The 19,865-nt window shown below is 33.4% G+C and overlaps 1 protein-coding gene across 3 annotated transcripts in view; it reads left to right on the top strand.

Moving 5' to 3' along the window:
- Positions 1-19,865, top strand: part of LOC143063291 (uncharacterized) — a 57,976-nt gene that overhangs the window by 24,411 nt on the left and 13,700 nt on the right. Inside the window, exons 8-17 of one of the 3 annotated variants that reach the window (XM_076235349.1) lie at positions 95-159; positions 1,962-2,042; positions 4,807-4,906; positions 11,347-11,385; positions 11,729-11,869; positions 13,424-13,528; positions 14,551-14,606; positions 15,362-15,421; positions 16,930-17,011; positions 17,780-17,869. In XM_076235349.1, the coding sequence (XP_076091464.1) occupies positions 95-159; positions 1,962-2,042; positions 4,807-4,906; positions 11,347-11,385; positions 11,729-11,869; positions 13,424-13,528; positions 14,551-14,606; positions 15,362-15,421; positions 16,930-17,011; positions 17,780-17,869 (819 nt within the window). Of the gene's footprint in view, positions 1-94; positions 160-1,961; positions 2,043-4,806; positions 4,907-11,346; positions 11,386-11,728; positions 11,870-13,387; positions 13,529-14,550; positions 14,607-15,361; positions 15,422-16,929; positions 17,012-17,779; positions 17,870-19,865 lie in introns of all 3 variants that reach the window. The other 2 variants (XM_076235348.1, XM_076235350.1) reach the window with 2 other exon arrangements.

The following is a 19,865-nucleotide window of genomic DNA, read 5'->3' as shown; positions in this document are numbered from 1 at the left end:
TTCTTTTTCTATTGACAGCTAAAAGAGGACTTAAGTATATAATATTATTCCATTTATTTCCATTACCTTCTTGAAAATAATGAATATCTTTTAGTAAAGGAACACACGGACAGGCATGTCACATGTGGAAATCATACTTGTCATGTTCATAGTGGTGACGTGAGTATATGTAACTTTTTATATTCAACAGCTAGATGTTGAAACATTCTTATATACACCAAGTACGCTTACGAAGCAGTGGATCCTCGAAAACCACAAATCGGTTCTAATCTCCTATTGCAGGTTCTTCCAAGTGTTCCACTAAACCCCTTTCTAAAGTTTTTACTGCCATACTAACTGCAGTTAAAGAAGGACTTCAGAAATATTCCGAAACGGCATATCCAAGAAGTGGTATTAATCAGATGTTGAAACTGAAAAATTCAAAAGAGTTATTGATGAATTTATAATCTCATTCATTAAAACATTGTACCAACATAAAAACCTTTGATTTTTCAACTCTTTACACCACTATTCCACATACTAAACTTAAAGCTCGACTGAAAGAACTCGTCAGTTTATAAAAAGGATACAGAGTCGAGCAAAAATTACACCGAAGAGGATATCACTGCCATGCTGGACTTTATAATTGACAACATATTTGTTGAATGTGGAGGTTTGGTCTTCCAACAGACTATTGGAATCCCAATATGTACCAAATACGCTCCTCTACTTCTAGATTTGTTTTTGTATACCTATGAAGCATAATATATCCAAGGGCTTGTACAGAAAGGAGAAACGAAATTAGCCCAGTCTTTTGATTTCACCTTTCGGTATATTGATGATGTACTTTCTCTTAATAATAATAGATTCAGTGATCACATGCATTTAATATATCCAAGTGAACTTGCAATTAAAGATAATGCCGACACAGATAAATCTGCTTCATATTTAGACCTTTTTCGAAATGACTACTGATGGTAGGTTAAATACCAAAATTTATGACAAACGCGATGATTTTAATTTTCCTATAGTCAACTTTCCATTTCTGTGTAGCAACATCCCAGCGACACCAGCATATGGAGTACATGTGCCTCAATGGATACATTACTCCAGAGCTAGCTCAAAGTATGTTGATTTTGTTGAACGAGGAATACTGCTTTCTCAAAAGTTGCTAAGACAGGGCTATGAATCAATCAAATTGAGGTCATCACTCAAGAAATATTACGGTCATGAGCTGATTGGCCATTTTGACAAAAGTGTGTCAGAAATCATATCTGATATTCTTTTTCAGTCACAATAACCTTCCATCATTACCGGAATGGACAAAGAAATAATACGACGAGTGCCGTATACGGTGCAGGAAATGCTTACCCTTCCGGAGCACCTGATTTCACTCCCGGTTTTTAGTGGAGTTCGTGTTGTTTCTAATTTATTATTTATAACTGTTGATGTAAATGTCTTTTGGTTTTACGAGTCTTTGTTTACTCCCTGGATTTGATTGTTATTGTCTCCTTAGTGTAACAAAGCCTTGCATTTGAGATAAGGAAATTTCCCATTTATGAATATGCAATATATGGTTAACACGAAAAAGATATTAGAGAACTTCAGACTTTAATAAGTTGTCGATTATCGTTATAATATCCATTCATATATGATAAGATGTTCTAGCGAATATGTAACACATTTTTATATCTTTCTGTCATTTCTATTTGTATAAATCATGTTGTGCAATTTACTAATTTAAAGGTAACCAAATGTCTTATAGTAACACACTGTCAGTTTACAATGTGACTGATTGCTTAAAATAGAGTGAAGAAAAGACCATTGATAGATTTATATGGAAAAGTAAACGCTATTCAACAGTCACTTTTAACATAATATTTGCTTACAACATTTTCAATAATAATTAAAACAAAATGTTTTAGGGCAAATGTTCAAGACAAAATAGTAAGACGATAAATCTAAATTTGCTTTGATTTCAGGTATGTGTATTGACGAATGATGGTCACCCACATAATTACCATGGACACGTGTCTAGTATTAACCTAAGCTGCCAAAAAGAGGTAAGATATGTGAGCGCTTCCTCTGAAACAAAGTCAATGGTATAAACTGTAAGGAAAACACCAGAATAACTTAAAGAGTAATTCACGTATCAGTTCAAACTAGTTTACTCTAAAATCATCTGATTTCTATGGAATTAAATAAAGAGAACGAATTAACATCCATGGTTTCTAATGATTATCACTAGAAAAAAAACTATTTCTCGAAACTCTCATTTCTAAAATTATTTTGCTACAACAGCAGTAAAAAAATTAAACAAATTATTTATAATTTGATGTAATGAATGTTCTGAACAAAATATACTACTGTGAAAATGATTGGTGTTTCATGTTAGAATGTCACAAGTCCTGTCAGGGAAATGATTTGTGTTTCACGTTAGGATGTACAAATCCTGTAAAGAAAATGATTTGTGTTTCATGCTAGGATGTACAAGTCCTTTCAGGGAAATGATTTGTGTTTCACGTTAGGATGTACAAATCCTGTAAGGGAAAATGATTTGTGTTTCACGTAAGGATGTACCAGTCCTTTCAGGGAAATGATTTGTGTTTCATGTTAGGATGTACAAGTCCTGTAATGCGGGGTTCACACATTGCCGATTATTGCTCCCGTTTGAGATAAGACAGCGATACGACACGAAAAGTGAAAAAGTCGGATTAGTATCCTCAATTATCTGGAATGTCCTATTATTGTCTGAACGCAGTCGTTTTAGTTCGTAACAGATTCCTACTGGTCGGGAAGGGTCCGAATAGTTCGGCAAAGCACCCCGACAGTTAGGTGCGTCCCGTAACATTCGGGGAAACCCAGCCGATTTTGTCTAGTCGGATTACAATTGTGCCTATGTCGTGACAGATTCTGCTGTATCGGATCGAATTCCTAACAATGTTCTGTGTATTCGGGACGGTGTCCTGTGGAACGGGAATGATCTGGAGAAGTCCCGACAATAACAGAATACAATACGACTGAGACCAGACAAAGCCGTTTGCAATGCGATAGAGCCGACCGTGATAGGATTACGTTCCGACAGTACCCGATCATCCCGATTATGCCGACAGTTTTCGAACGGATAACTTCCGTCAGCGTCGGTTCACTGTCTTGTCACTATCTGATCTCTGTCGGATTACATTCGGTAGAATCGGGACGCAGTCGTGACAGACTCGGTCGAATTTTACCTGGCGAAAGATACAAATCGAATTTCCATCCACGATTCACAGGATCTTGATCAGACTTTTGACAAATTTTAATCGGGAATGGTCCTGTCAAGGACGGCAGTACAAATCGTGAATGTGTGACCCCAGCTTAAGGTAAAATGATTTGTGTTTCATGCTACGATGTACAAATCCTTTCAAGGAAATGATTTGTGTTTCATGCTAGAATGTACAAGTCCTGTAAGGGAAAATGATTTGTGTTTCATGCTAGGATGTACAAGTCCTTTAATGGAAATAATTTGTGTTTCATGCTAGGATGTACAAGTCCTTTCATGGAAATGATTTGTGCTTCATGCTAGGATGTACAAGTCATTTCAGGGAAATGATTTGTGTTTCACGTTAGGATGTACAAATCCTAAAAGGAAAATGATTTGTGTTTCATGCTAGGATGTACAAGTCCTTTCAGGGAAATGATTTGTGTTTTTTACGTAAGAATGTAAAAGTCTTGTAAGGGAAAATGATTTGTGTTTCACGTAAGGATGTACCAGTCCTTTCAGGGAAATGATTTGTGTTTCATGTTAGGATGTACAAGTCCTGTAAGGGAAAATGATTTGTGTTTCATGCTACGATGTACAAATCCTTTCAGAGAAATGATTTGTGCTTCATGCTAGGATGTACAAGTCCTGTAAGGGAAAATGATTTGTGTTTTACGTTAGGATGTACAAGTCCTGTAAGGGAAAATGATTTGTGTTTTACTTTAGGATGTACAAGTCCTGTAAGGAAAATGATTTGTGTTTCATGCTAGGATGTACAAGTCCTTTAATGGAAATAATTTGTGTTTCATGCTAGGATGTAAGAGTCCTTTCAGGGAAATGATTTGTGTTTCACGTAAGGATGTACCAGTCCTTTCAGGGAAATGATTTGTGTTTCATGTTAGGATGTACAAGTCCTGTAAGGGAAAATGATTTGTGTTTCATGCTACGATGTACAAATCCTTTCAGAGAAATGATTTGTGTTTCATGCTAGGATGTACAAGTCCTGTAAGGGAAAATGATTTGTGTTTTACGTTAGGATGTACAAGTCCTGTAAGGGAAAATGATTTGTGTTTTACGTTAGGATGTACAAGTCCTGTAAGGAAAATGATTTGTGTTTCATGCTAGGATGTACAAGTCCTTTAATGGAAATAATTTGTGTTTCATGCTAGGATGTAAGAGTCCTTTCAGGGAAATGATTTGTGCTTCATGCTAGGATGTACAAGTCCTTTCGGGAAAATGATTTGTGTTTCATGTTAGGATGTACAAATCCTGTAAGGAAAATTATTTGTGATTCATGCTAGGATGTACCAGTCCTTTCAGGGAAATGATTTGTGTTTCACGTTAGGATGTACAAGTCATGTAAGGGAAAATTATTTGTGTTTTACGTTAGGATGTACAAGTCCTGTAAGGAAAATGATTTGTGTTTCACGTTAGGATGTACAAGTCCGGTAAGGGAAAATGATTTGTGTTTCATGCTAGGATATACAAGTCCTTTCAGGGAAAGAAACTCATAACTGTTGTCAATTTAAAAAGAATGAAAATGATCCATCTCGTAAAATAACAATTTATGAATTGATATTTTAAAGGGAACTCATCTACACAGCAGTCAAAGATGTGTAGCTCCTCCACACCATCGCCGGTCATGTTCCTGTGTCAATCAACCTTGTATTGAATCTTTCTCAGCAGGTATGGAGTACCTCTATGTGTTACATTGTACAATATTACAAGACTCAGATTTATGACCAATTGCTAGCACCCAATTAAAGCTAAAACCCCTTATTAATACCCCATTTGTTTTTCTAAGTACATTTGTTCATGTTAATAAAATTAAGAATGGAAATGGGATTACACTACGAAGAGACAGCAACCTGACCAAAGAGCAGACAACAATCGAAGGCCACCAATGGGTCTTCAACGCAGCGAGAAAATCCTGCACCCGGAGGTGGTGCTCATAAATAGTGTACTAGTTTAGTGAACATGGACGTAACACTAAACGCCAAAATATACGAATGAACTTAAATTAAAAAAACAAACCTTACATGACTAACAGAGGCTAGATGCTCCTGACTTTGGACAGGCGCAAAAATGCGACAGCATTTATAGTAATCACGTGTTATCCCTATACGTTATGCTGATTTGTGCTGGTAAAAAAATTGATAAAGCTGTAAAGCGCACTATTGTCCGGAAGTTTGACAATACACAACCACAATTAATTTCTCTCTTTGTTATTTATTACGTATAAATATAATGAAAAAATATGAACCTTGCCATTCAGTTCCATCTTTTGTATGTGTAATATACAATACAAGTCTAAAACATATTCAACATTCAGAAACATATAATTTCGAATATTCAATATCCTAATCAATTAAAATACAACATCACATATTTGTTTCAACTCTCTTCTTTCGTTTCCACCCTGTGAAACTAATACCCCAGTCCCACTAGGCCACGATCGCACTACGATCTGTGAAAAAAATGCAAATTTTGATGATCGTAGTGTGATCGTGTAGATCGCAGTAAGGTCGTATAACGGTCGTGGTGAGGTCTTCAAGATCGTGAAGAGCGTGGCCAACTTTGAAAATGTTCAAAACAATCGTGATGCGGTCGTGGCGAAATCAGGTCGTAGTAGAAGCGTAGTAAGAGCACACTAAGATCGTAGTAAGATCGCAAAGGTCGCTGTACAATCGTAGCGAGAGCGTAGCGAACGCGTGATTCTATTCGGAGAGACTGCACTACGATCGCACAGCGACGTTATCACGACCTAACTACGACCATCACGTTCTCATTGCGACCCAACTACGCTTCCACTACGACTATACCACGCTGTTCACGACCATAGTACGATTTAAGGCGAAGTGTACGTAATTAAACTACACAATGGATTCTTTTTAAATTTTACATGTAGATTCTGCTTGTAAAAATAAATCGGAAAATAAAATAAAAAAAGGGGGTAACCGTTTTCGTTTTTGAGATACGAGCTGTTGAAGTTACCAGCATCATACACCAAAATTACAAAGGATATATAGGGAAAATCGTGAAATTCGGCAGGAATTGTTACATTTCCAAGATTTTCTATCATATTAGACAATCGATTTTTTTTTAAATTTATGAGACGATTCTAAAATGTCTGAGGAATCGATTGGTGCAAAGAAAGTCCTTAGCAACCGTGCTACTTTTCAAGCTATACCCTGTTAAAGTTGAATCTTGAGTGTAAAAAAACAAAAAACAACGACAACGTTATTGACGTCGCCGCAACAGTTACGACGCTTCATATAGTTCTATACTTGTATGAAATATATATATACTGTTTTGTTGGAGTTCGTGTTGCTCGGTCTTTAGTTCTTTATGCTACGTTTTGTGTACTATTGTATTGTATTTGTCTATTATATTCGGGTGCGTGCGGAGATCGCCAAGCTAGAAAACGGTTGACATTTTCTTCATTATGAACTAGAACTAGTTTCGACTTTGGTGCCTTATTTTTTGTTAAAATCTAAACACTGCAACGTGTTTTCAAAATCTTTGTTCCCATAAAACTTCATTTCGTCAAGGTCTCTTCTCAGAATATCAGCCATCTGTCTGGCACAGGATAACAAATCAATATTTAAGTAAATTTAAGTTGTGTGGTAATTCTTAGTACATTTGGGTAAATTAATCTAATCTTTGTGCCGCACAAGCATTTCTATAATTCAACACATCCCTGAGCCACGACATTATATATTTTATGCATTGCATGCGCTTCTTTTTATCACAATCCAAACCGGCTAGTAACCGTTGTATAACTTTACACGTCTGAAGACAAATATTTGCGTGAAACATTTTTGTATGATTTTTATTTCTAGAAATCAACCTGAAATCTACAACAGTCCATTCCGAAAGTCGGACTGGACCTTTACTTTTATGTGCATTCGGGATCTACACAAATTGTAACCCGAATAATTCAGTCGTTTTATTCAGCTGATGTACGAATGCTACATTTCTCGTGTGGGAGAAAATCGGACATGGAAAGGGCTTGAATTATTCGAGTTACTCAAATTGAAACTCGGGAATATATTTCTAGCTGTTCGGAATTCGTGGAAACAAATGATTGTTTTTCGGCATTACGATATTGAATCAATAGAGATACCAATTATTTCTTTTAACAAATTGGAATACCAGTCAGTTTATAGGTCTTCAGTTAGAAATAGGGGCGGCAATCCATTCATTTTATCCAATCAATTGGAAGAGGGGATCAACATTGATAGTCAAAAAGCCTTGAAATATTCGATAAAAACGTTGAATGTAAATTATATGAACTCCAAAGTCTCATATTATAAGACTAGTAAACCACAGGCTTCTCAATTCTTGTATGATCATGAACTAGGTGAAAACCTAGAGATGACCGAGTGCGAGATCCTCATGGATAATCATCGAGGTCGTTAAACACCCCTTGCAGTAAACTTTGGTTTAATTTTTAAAAAAAAATCGAAATGTAATAGTCTGAACACATTTCACCTCTCATTCCACTAAATATTAAATTGCAGTTACAAGTATCACAAAACTTCCCTGACCTTTTTTCTTTAACCATAATAGAGGGAGGAGGGAAGGAAGGATCCAGATCCCGAAATCCCGGGCTTAAAAACACGAAATCCGACGAGGTCCCGAATTAAAAAAAAATTTAAATCCCAACTACCCGAAATTCGGAAATAGAATTCCCGGATCCCGAAAGGGTCAATCCCGAAATCCCGAGCTTAAAAACACCCGATCCCGGAGTTCCGATAAAGATCATACCCCCCCCCCCCCCCCCCCCACCGTAATTCTATATTTTATTCATTCATAATCTTGGATTGAGACTTGATACTTCAAAATTACATTCTCTAATTTTGAATGATGCACACAGGCACAATAAAAGAAAACAGATTTCGCTATATATCTCTTCGAAATTGGAATTTGTGAAAGAAGAAATGAACATGTTATATTTTATCTTACATGTGTACTTTCAATTTCAATATGGTTCTAAATTTAGATTTAGTTTTCCCATAAATTGCGGACGGAATAGAAGACACCTGTTTATTTTCTGCACATGTAGAAAAGTTGAAAACTGGGAGTTGAATGACATAATTTTTACTTATTTTAAGATAAATGTTAGAGTAAGAAAATTTTTAAGTTAATGAGTAATTTTTGGGGCATAATTTGTTTATTTTTTGTTTGTTTTCCGTCTTTGTTCTTCCGACTGGTAAGTTTTGCACAAGTGGTCAAATTATTCTCTTGGTATCGTCTGATTTCTTATATGAATATAAATCCTGTCCTTAAATTTTCAATTGCACAAAATACGAACATTTCAACGTCTTTTTAATTAAACAATTAAATTCACACGTCTTTCATTAATTATGTGTAACCTATTATAAAACTTTACGTTGAGTACTGTGTTTTTCGTTCAAGACTACGGCTTTTTAAAACGATATTGTTGGGTCAATTCAGGTTTCATTTCAATTAATTTGATATCAATAGAAGAAAAATTGTTACATGTTTATTTGTTTATTTGTTTATAATTTTGTTGTGAGGCGTTTTTTCTTTCTGTTGATATCATAAACACGAAATGCCTTCTCCTACGCGTCTAAAACTATGTTTTTAAGTCAGGCTGCACACAGAACAACGTACAGAATGCTGTGATTTCTAATTGGAGTTATTTAGATAATTTCTATGAGGTTAAAGACAGCACAGGCGTGCTTGTTGGATTCATTATAGACCGAAGAAAGTAGTTTCTCTTTCGTGTGTCCTTTCTTGGAGTAAGGGAGATAACTTGCGTAACTAACGACGAACGTTTTTAATCCCGTATTCCGCTAGAGGCGTGCAATTACGTACACTTCGCCTTAAGCACGCCCTTGCCGTCCTCATCACGCTCTTCTTACGACCTGACTACGTTCACACTACGACCATCATTCTTATTGTCATTTTCACATAAAATATATAAAAAAGCTCCCTAAATTTTGTTTGTTTGAATGTAATTATCCTTTTCCTCTAACGGCTCAACCATGCTTCTCGTTTTTATATAGATTAGACCGTTTGTTTTCCCGTTTAAATGGTTTAACACTAGTAATATTTTGGGTCCTTTGTAGTGTGCTGATTGAATTGAGCCAAGGCTCCGTGTTGAAGGCCGTACCTTGGCCTATAATGGTTTACTTTTATAAATTGTTACTTGGATGGAGAGTTGTCTCATTGGCACTCATACCACATCTTCCTATATATATTGATACATCTATGTCATCTCTGCTATCGTTCACTAAAATATCGTCATTGAGCTTTATGGACCAGCAATAGGTTGTAATTTAGGTTGGATTGGTCGGTCCGACATCTCTGCTTGATCAGGATTCGTTACTTTGCTCCCTCTGCCTCTATATAAACTCATACCACCATGTCCACGTGTTCTGGAAGATTTTGGTGGCATGACTGTATTGTTTCCGAGAAATCTACGATTTTAATCAGACATAGAAGGAATTGAACTGTATTGATACAGAATACGATATTGACGTTATTGCTGAGAACGTAGTAAGATCGCGCTATGAACGTAGTATAATCGTGGTAAGAACGTGTTATAATCGCAGTAAGATCGTGTTGCAATCGGATAACTCGTGGTATGGTCGTAGTGAGAACGTGAAGAGCGTAGAAAGATCTTAATAAGCGTAGTGAGGTCGCAGAATAAGCGCGGTGAGAACATGGTATAATCGCAGCGGGATCTTTGTAGAAGCGTAGAGAGAACGTAGTAGCATCGTGAAAGCAACGAACATTTACATTTTCATGCCTCTCATACCGCGACCTCACCACGATCTAAATTTATTTTAGATCGCGGTGAGCGTGGTGCGATCGTGGTCTAGTGAGAGTGGGGCTTAATAAAGATGAACGAGAAACAAACGAAAAGAAAAAAATAGAAAAATGATAAGCTGTTTATAAGGGATTTATATTAATAAAAGAGTCGTTAATTGTGGTCTTGGGTCTTCTGATTTGGTCAACAGGCGAAATAATCCCTCCTCATAAAATTTTATAATTTATCATTTTTTGTTTTATATATGTTACATGTAATTGCTTAAAGTTAGAATTTACGTGTAATTTCAAATGCACTTCTTATTACAAGTAATTCCTGAAACTTCCAAGCCATTGCCAGTAATTGTTTAGTTGTTACAGGTATTTTCGGAATTGTTTAGTAACTACATGTTATTCCTTATTTCACCTAATTACTGTAACATAGATAAATCAACAGACCATTTTCAACAAGGGATCCAAAGTGATCACACTCTTTAATTGTAAACCTTAACTACCCAAATATTCAAATTATTCATAAAATTAGAATACGTGCATAAGCATAGGAACTGTTTAATGAGAATTATGCACTACTTTCATTTATGTTTTTTTCTGAATTGTCCTGAATAAGCGGTTCTATAGATATTTTGAACTACAGAAGTTTTGAAGGGTATTCCAACAATAACAAATAACAAATAAACAAATAAACAAATGAAAAAACAAATAAACATTTATAAGTAACTACGCATGCCGTATAATTGAAGAAGATTTCGTTTAAAAAGTTTCTTCAAAGAATAAAAAAAAAAGATTCCTATCACATAAATGCTGCCGTCTAACACAAATGATCAGCAACTAATCAAATTGACGTTCTTTCTGAGATTGTCAGTTATGATGTACCCATTATGTTTAGGGAGTACCTCTTTGTTTCATCCACCTCTGTGATCTGGTTGCAGTGTGTTCGTCTTGATAGCGGTAGCTCGAGGGTTATGTATCCGACTCTGTCGAACAAAATAAAACTTAGCCAGCGACGTTTTGAAGAAAGAGCTAGTTGTCTTTGAGTCCAAAGGATTTGTAGGTGTAGGATGACGTGTCTTCTTGTGGTCTGCTCTTACCTTGAACTTACAGTTACAATTTTAGTTCACCACATCAATGTAGTACAAAAAGGGTTCTTAATCATGTCTCATTAATATGTTGTCGTTCCAACGTTGATGTTATATTTTACACTAGACGTTAATCTGCAGTATTATATTTGAATGGAGTTTGAGTGTAACGTTTTTACCAGCATAAGAATTGTCATTCAAAATTACACAATGCACCATTTATATTTTGATACTACTCACATTTTGTAGATTTGATACCAACAACTACCGTGTCAACTCGGAGCCCAGGTATATATATATATATATATATATATGATTGAAGATAATATTTTTTTTAATTGAATAAAGACATGTGTATAATATTACAAAGGAATCAAGGAAATGAAATAAAGTAACTTTTTTAATTTATTCTTTTGTCGTTAAATTGTTGGATGGATTTTTAAATACATTCATCCTCTTTTGATAAAAAGTTCTTGTATAAGTTATATAACATATATGGTTCTAATCCATATGCATGTTTTTATTTAAACAATTCATTAAATATATGAGCAACTTCAAAATTTAAATCAACATTGCATATCATAAATATATCTGTTTTGAAATGTCAACCATTTTTACTGCATTTTTGCAGATTCTTGCAGTGATATACCAGCAAAAACAATACATAGGTGTGCAGGTTACCAATCACAGTTGCACATGTGTGAAAGCACTAACGCAGTTGTACATAGTATTGCAGCTGGTGATTGTAAAACATTTTGCTTACTGTGCAGAGGTAAGTATTTTTTTTAAATTTTCACCATATGCACTTATTAGTATATAACTTTCGTATATATAAGAGCATCGGTGGCAACTGGTCTTAATAGTTCAACTACTGTTACCACTAGCCAGTCTACATTGAGGTTATTAGTTCTTAATTGACTAGGAGTGTCAGTTTTTCTATCGAAGGTCGGTGGTTTTCTCTTAGATTTCCGGCATCCTTAACCAGTAAAAACTGTCCGCTCCGAAATAGCTCAATGATTGCGTTAAAACACCAAGAATCAATCATTGGCTTATAATCAAATATCCGTTTAGACGATTTCTTAATCTTTATATATATAAACTTATTTATACTACCTCCGCTGGCTATTGACATTTGTTTGCGGTTCTAGCAAGACATTTTTCGTGCATCTGTATTTGTGTCGTTTATATTTTAGTACTTCACTTCAAAATTTAACTTTTCTACCAAATTCATTTTTAAGTCCCTTTTACACTTGTCTGTCTGTATCTCTATGTACCAGAACGTACGTACCAAAATAGGTTTATGTTCTGAAACTTTGTTTTGCTTCATACTCATTTTATGGAACATTATATACAAAATGCTAATAGACACAGCAATCAGATTAAAATTGAATTTGGGTTGTGTCACTTATACTGTTAAGTGATTATGTCTCTTTTTAACGTTATATGCAAACAGGGACATCATCTATGTTCCATTGATACACTGGCCCGAGACCACAATTAATTCCTCTATCATTTCTTTATAACGTTTTTTCGCATTAAAAAAGTTTTGCCTATTCTTTTTGTCTAATTTTTTGTGTGTGTAATGTACAGTACAAGTCCAAAAATATATGCAATTTTCAGAAAAATTGCATGTTTACATCATACAAATTTGGCCAATACACATCTATACCCCTATAGGCAAGTCAAGAGATGATCCGAAAAGTGTAAATATTACCTTTTTGCACCTGGCCTAATCACTCTTTCCTTATTAAAATCAGTTAAAATAAAACATCTAAAAGTTTATTTCAGCTCTCTTCTTTCATTTCCACCCCAGAAAAGCTAAGAAATGAATGAGAAAGGGAAAGAAAAAAAATGAAGAAAAAATACACTATAATTAAAGAAAACTATATTCGTGAACAACGAAAAGTGGGGTCTTGGGCCTATTACTCCTTGTTCATTTTGTAAGCTGTAATGATGAAATGACATTATTCGATAGAAATTAGGGAAAACTACTCATGTATAATGTACGACTTCTAAATTATTCTGCTGTAATAAAAATTATACTGAACCGGACGTAGAAATTATAATTATAAAAATGAGACATACGTGGACAGGTTAGTGTTTATAAAACTATATGAATCCACCAAACACCAAAGTCAACTGCAAAAGAATGTAACAATGTTCTGTATTTCTGTTATATTTGTCATATATGTATATACCTTGTTTTTTTGCTCAAGCAATGTTGTTGATAATGTATTAAAGGTTCATGCTTCCTTTCAAACAGTAACATAATCTGAACTCTTTTCTATAGCAACAACTACAACAGCACCAACAACAACAACAGCAGCAACAACTACAACAGCACCAACAACAACAACAGCAGCAACAACAGTACCAGTCACGACGATCAAGACGACTACTGTCACAACTCAACAAACCACAACATTACCTAGTAAATAATATTAACAAAACAACTAAATAAGTTCAATGAGGCCAGTAAGCTACAGATTTATCCTTACTCATAAAAGGCAGTAGATCATGTTAACAAAACAGCAGTATACAATTGAATGTACACAAAGGTGTTAGAAAATACCGTTCTTATAAATCAAAACAACAAAATTACCAAACATTATATTTAATCAAAAATAAGAATCTTTCAATACATGAATATCTTTCAATGGGAATATATATGTATTTATTAAACAGGTTTAAACAGATTGGTATATATATATTATTCAAAATGTGGTCATTGTTTTGTAATTATTGAGAAGAAATGGGTTTGAAACAGTTCCGATAGACTACAGCTATCTACTACGACTGAAAGACAGTCATCTAAATTTTGGGAGTCACATAAAAAATATGTATAGGTATAAAAGGTTTATGGTCGCTACCAACCAATCATTCAGGACAATATTGTTGTAATACATCATAAGAACAAACTTTAAATCCAGCAAAAAAACAAAAAACGGGACTGTCTAGAAGCATAAGATCATTTAATGATATTAAACCCAAAATTGAATAACCAATTGATTAAATTACAATTTTTGTAAGTATCTGATTAAATTAATGATTACATTTGCAAAGTAATCATGATTAAATCTGATTACAATGAATAAAAAAAAAACATTTTGAATGAGGTTAATGGATAAACATATTTGATATAAATAGAGTATTTTTTAAAGTATTTTATTTGATATATCATAAAATGATAACTTAAAATTTCATCTATTTAATAAATCTCAAAAGATTACTACATACCCTGACATATATAGTTACAATAATACAATTTATTGTAAATTATTCATAATCTGTCTAAGGAAAACACGACTAAGTGCGTTACAAAAACATAAGTATCATCAGGGAAAGTCGCATATGATTACATCCTCCAAAATATATTTCTATATTTTGCATTGTTATTTTAAATAGTGATTATAATTTATCAACTAATAAAGATTATTTTTGTTTATATTTTAGCAACAACGGTTGTGTATCCAGCATGTGTACAAACAAACTGCGCTCATTTATATCTGGTAAGTAGTTTCTTAAAATTCTTAAAAGAAAGTCCATAAGCCAATGTCAAAAGCTCAAACATATCAAACGAATAGATAACAGCTGTAATGTTCTTAACTTGGTACAGACATTTTCTTTGATAGAAATGATGTATAACACCTGGTTATATAGCTGGCTAAACCGCTTACTGTATGACAGTCGCATACAATTTTATTATATTGACAACGATTTGTTGAGACGTAAAAGGTAAAAATGTCATTCACTGGGGTACACCAGTCAGCATTGTGTTATAATCTAAATCCCTATAAAATTAAACAAATAACTAAACAAAGAATAACAAAGAGACATACTGACCGAGCACCTCATCAAAACCGAAAATCAAGAACACAAAATATACTTCAGAACAACAACTCAATGACGGGATGTACAAGTACCAAGTCATTGCTATCATTTAAGGTGCCTAGCATTTATCTTTTCTCGAAAGTGAATTATTGTTTTTGATAAATTGCATGAATCAAAATATCTTGTCCTAGGCTATGGCTGTAATATTGTTTTTGTTCGCTTATCAAATGCATTTGGTAGAACAACGGATAAAACAAGAACAATATGACATTATTAAAACTGTTATCATTATTATATTATCAGAATTTTTCAAATATAGAGTATGCATAGTCAACCTTTATATATGCATTTATCAATAGTAGTTGCGATGTGAGATTTAATTTATATTACAGTTCATGACCTTTTGTATATATCATATTTTTCTCCTCCGTAGCGTTATTGTCATCTTTACCAAACTAACAATGTAATCGAAGGCAGGTGCATGCCGTTCCAAGTAAGCAACAGTAATGTAAAGAAATGTTTCAAAAGAACTCTCGACATAAGTCTAAGTGTTCCTTTCATGTAAATTCATTATAAATAAAGTAAAAGGTCCAGGAGAATGTGGTGCGATAGTAAGCTGCAAATTTCATAGAACTAGCTTTTGCAGAAACTGCTAGATCTTTTACAATTGCCATTTTTTTGTTTTTTGTTATAACTTATCATGTAGATCAGTATCAGTTTAATTACAGTGGGAGAAATCTGTTTGAGTCGGTCTTTCTATAAACCAACAATTGATAAACTGCTGAAGAGCATCGCCAATACACATTGTCCTACAAACAAATAACAAGGAGTCTGTTTCTCGGTGGCTGTCATTGATTGCTGTTATTCATTTCTGTTGTTTTTTAATTGCTTTGTTTGATAGGTCTCAAATTTTTTCATGGTGCGACTTTTTATAACTTACTTTAAGCCTTTCCATGATATATAGTTGATTAAATCTTCAACATTGACAAACATTGAGAACGGAAATGGAGTTTATTTTCAAGAAAAAAACAATCTGACCAAAGAGCAGACAAACAGCAGAAGACAACCACAATGGGTCTTCAACGAGGGGGAGAAAGTCCTGCACCCAGGAGTGGTCCTCAGCAGGTCCCCAAATAAAAGTGTTGACTTATTCTTGAAAAGTGATGTCACAATAAACTCCAAAACATAAAAATGAACTAAAATTAAAATAAAAAAACAAGACTAACAAAGGTCAGAGACTCCTGACTTTAGACAGGCGCAAAATTGCCATGGGATCATTCATTAAAAGATTTAAAAAATGCAGCGGGGTTGATTGATCAGAATATTTGTCACATGCATTCATACTACATCTACTCATTCATATTAAACATATTCTACGATGTAAAATGTTGATATATTTTTTGGCAAGACCGATAACCAGAAGTCTTTCAATTAATTCGCGAGTGTTTGAATCTAAACGTCACGTGTCGTAGTCAATGGAATTACCACATCGTTATAGGTTGAATAGCAATAGACAGATTATCAATGTTCATCTTAACTTGATTGTTTTTCATACATTTGAAGTACCGGATCAGCAGGAAAAAAATCTCATTGAGATAACCAAATATAATCTCTAAGTATCTGCCGTTATCGATCCTGCAAGATCATTCTTCAAAAATTTAATAAAGAAAATATGAGAAACGAACTTTTAGATAAGATACAGCAATAGACACAAAAGAAACGCATCTAATAAATTTAAAAAAAACCCTCATTAACTAACAAGTACATTGTTTTTCCCTTTCAAGTCATTTGGTCTCAGATGGAGGGTTGGTTCAATTGAAAACTTTTTCACACACACTTTTTCCATAATCAATAACTTGCTTGTTTAAACGATGTACACAGTATAGCTACTTTCAAAGTTCATGCGAATCGTTATAGTTTGTGTAATGTGAAATATTTGGCTGTAATTTAACAATATTTTGAAAAGGGTGAACATGAATAATCAATATAAATTTAACATAGGTTGGAGCTGTATGTAGTAATTACACAGAAATACAAGACAATGGATGCACATGTGAAACAACAGAATGTGCTATAAACATACGTAAGTACAATTGTTATCAACATACCAGTTTACATCAATTATATCTTTACGTTTAGTGTGTAAGCAGGCATATACCCAGAAATTGAAGAAAATAAATAGAACTATTTGTTAGAGAAGGCAAAAATGGCAAATTGGTATATTTGAATTTATCACTTCTGTTTCCGTGGACTTTAAAAATTTAATAAAGGTGCATGATTTAGGAATTTGATTCAGTGTTTTGATTTAAATTAAAGTATGGAGCTTCGAGATATTTGTGAAAAAACGTTTTGAATTATAGATTTTCTTATAAAGCAGTCGATTGTGGTAAAATTGAAATAAACAAAAACAATATAAAAAACTACGTAAAACAACAACAAAATAAAACAAAACAAAACAAAACAAACAAAGCAAATAAAACAAACAAAGCAAACAAAGCAAAACAAAACAAAAAGATTCTACAATGATAAAAAAGATATTGTAGGTGCCATCAGATTAAGAATAAACACACTACAAATTATCAAGAGGGTAAACACAAAAAATGAAAACATAGAATGAACATGTTTTTGATAGACCGCATTCATATGATAATATTGCATATATTATATAGTCATTGCTTAATAAACCAATCTAAATGTTTGAGATCATAAAACTCAATATCAATTACATAAAACAATCAAACGTTGCAACTTGTAAGTCGTTTTGTATGTTTAAATATTTCTGATAAAGCAATTTCACGTGATATTTTGTTACAAATTATATTATTGACATTCCAATATTTCATGTATGAAGTGGCAGAGTATTCTCATCACATGGGTCCAATTTCAACAACAATGCTTCCTCCAGATACAACTATGAAGAGCATCTCAACGACTGTTGATGGTTTGTATATTACAGTTAAATGCAATACAGCGCAGTACTTGTTTCTATTCATTGCAACAATAATGATATAACATAATGGTAAACAAATCATAAAAAAAGAAATTGGAATAGGTTTGGAATTATTTCAAAACCGAAGATCGATAACAACTTATCGAAGTTGATTGTTCATAAAAATATAAGTCTAAGAGAGAGACAAAAAGGGAAGAACAAAAATACGACGAGGAGACAAAGAATACCCTACAAAACAATAATGTCTGTAAAACCTACATTGGAATCCCTCAAACACCACAAAGAACTGGGGTGATATCAAGTTCTCATGTCGAGTAAACAGATTCTGTTTTTTCTTGTGGTTCTTATCTTATTGTTCATGATAGAGTATAGTTCCGCGATTAGCCTATATCAATCACACGTTGGGAAATGAAGACAGAATCGTGTGTGTTGGACAATGCTTGCATACCAATGTTCATCCATGACACTGACATTTCACAATGTTCAACCAGATAATGATGGCGTCGGAAAACATTAAAAGTGTTCACTTCAAGGTTCCCACTATACAAGCATTGATTCAAAATTCTTCTTTGGAAAACACAACTCTTTATCGAGGAAATCATGACAGAAACAAAAGTACTAGAACATCGTATCAAGTAAGAAATATAAACAACCAAAGCATGCCCTACTTCCACACTGGCATGAAAATTGTATTATTAAAATCTGATGTTACAAAAATTTGATTTTTTTTTCAAAATAAGTCATTTATTTCCTCCATAAAAGCCCTGATTACTTTCTCTGCGTTGGTTAGACATTTTGTCAATTTTTGTTTATAAGCTCTTAACCCATTTCTCTGACGTCAGTCTATTCTTCTAACAGTGGATTATTTTTTAAGAGTCCACTGACCACCATGTTAACTTAATATAACTAATGTCGTAACTTTAAGCTTTTAACTTACGAAATGTAATCCTCTCAAAAACGAGTGACAGATGAAAGGTTCGAACCTGCGCGCATATTCGTCAGTGAAGTTTGTAGTCTATGCATGATACCACTAGACCATGAGCGCTTATATAAAAGAATGATTTAATATCACTCTTAAAGCGTATATTTGTCAATAAACTGTATTTCTGTCTTTTTTTTATATATAATAGAATAAATTACACCATACAATCAAGGAATTGTAAATATGACTTTTTAGTTCAGTTCCTTTATAAAAGAAACACCCATGTACACATTACACTTATCACTTCTAACGTACAAGGCCTTCCCCTTTTCATCATAACAAATTCTTTCTTTTGGAATTAGTATTGTTATGCTATCATACCATCAGTTTTTGTTTGTTTGATTATAAATGGTCCAAATATACATCAACATTTAACTGTCTCTAATATGAACCAGTTTACACAATATTTATATATTATTGTTCAATTAAGACCAATCATTGTTTTCATTTTGTCATCAACTAGAATCTTGTGAGTTCGTTTTATTGTGGCATTTATAAGTAAGCTTAGTCCGTTTGAATATAGGTTGTATATCCAATCTATCTAAAACAAAAGATTTTTTTTTATCTTTCTTACAAAAGAATTCAATCATATTTACACTATTGACATGCTCATTTGGTTGCTAAATACTTTATATGTAAATATTCAAGGTTTTCAAATGTTGGTAACTATTTTATTTTAACTTTCCAAAGAAGATTACAAAAACATCCGTATAATAATAATATATTTTTTTGAATAAATCATGAATACGAAAACCTAATCAAGATAAAAAATTTGTAATGATTAAACATTGAATGAAATAATTATTTACAAGTATACAATCTGGAATTAATAAGGGTAGATAACAACCAATTTAAGTTAAATTAAACTTATATTAAGTTAAATATAAATGTGAACCGTGTGGATCTAACCATTTCCAGATATTAGAGAATAAAAAAGACAAAATACGAAATTATTTTCATGAAATTTCGTTGATTCATTGTCAGATCATAAAACAGATAGTCGTT

This window comes from Mytilus galloprovincialis, chromosome 2 (assembly GCF_965363235.1).
Source record: "Mytilus galloprovincialis chromosome 2, xbMytGall1.hap1.1, whole genome shotgun sequence".
In the NCBI taxonomy this organism is placed as follows: domain Eukaryota; kingdom Metazoa; phylum Mollusca; class Bivalvia; order Mytilida; family Mytilidae; genus Mytilus; species Mytilus galloprovincialis.
This window is presented reverse-complemented; position numbering and strand designations above follow the sequence as displayed.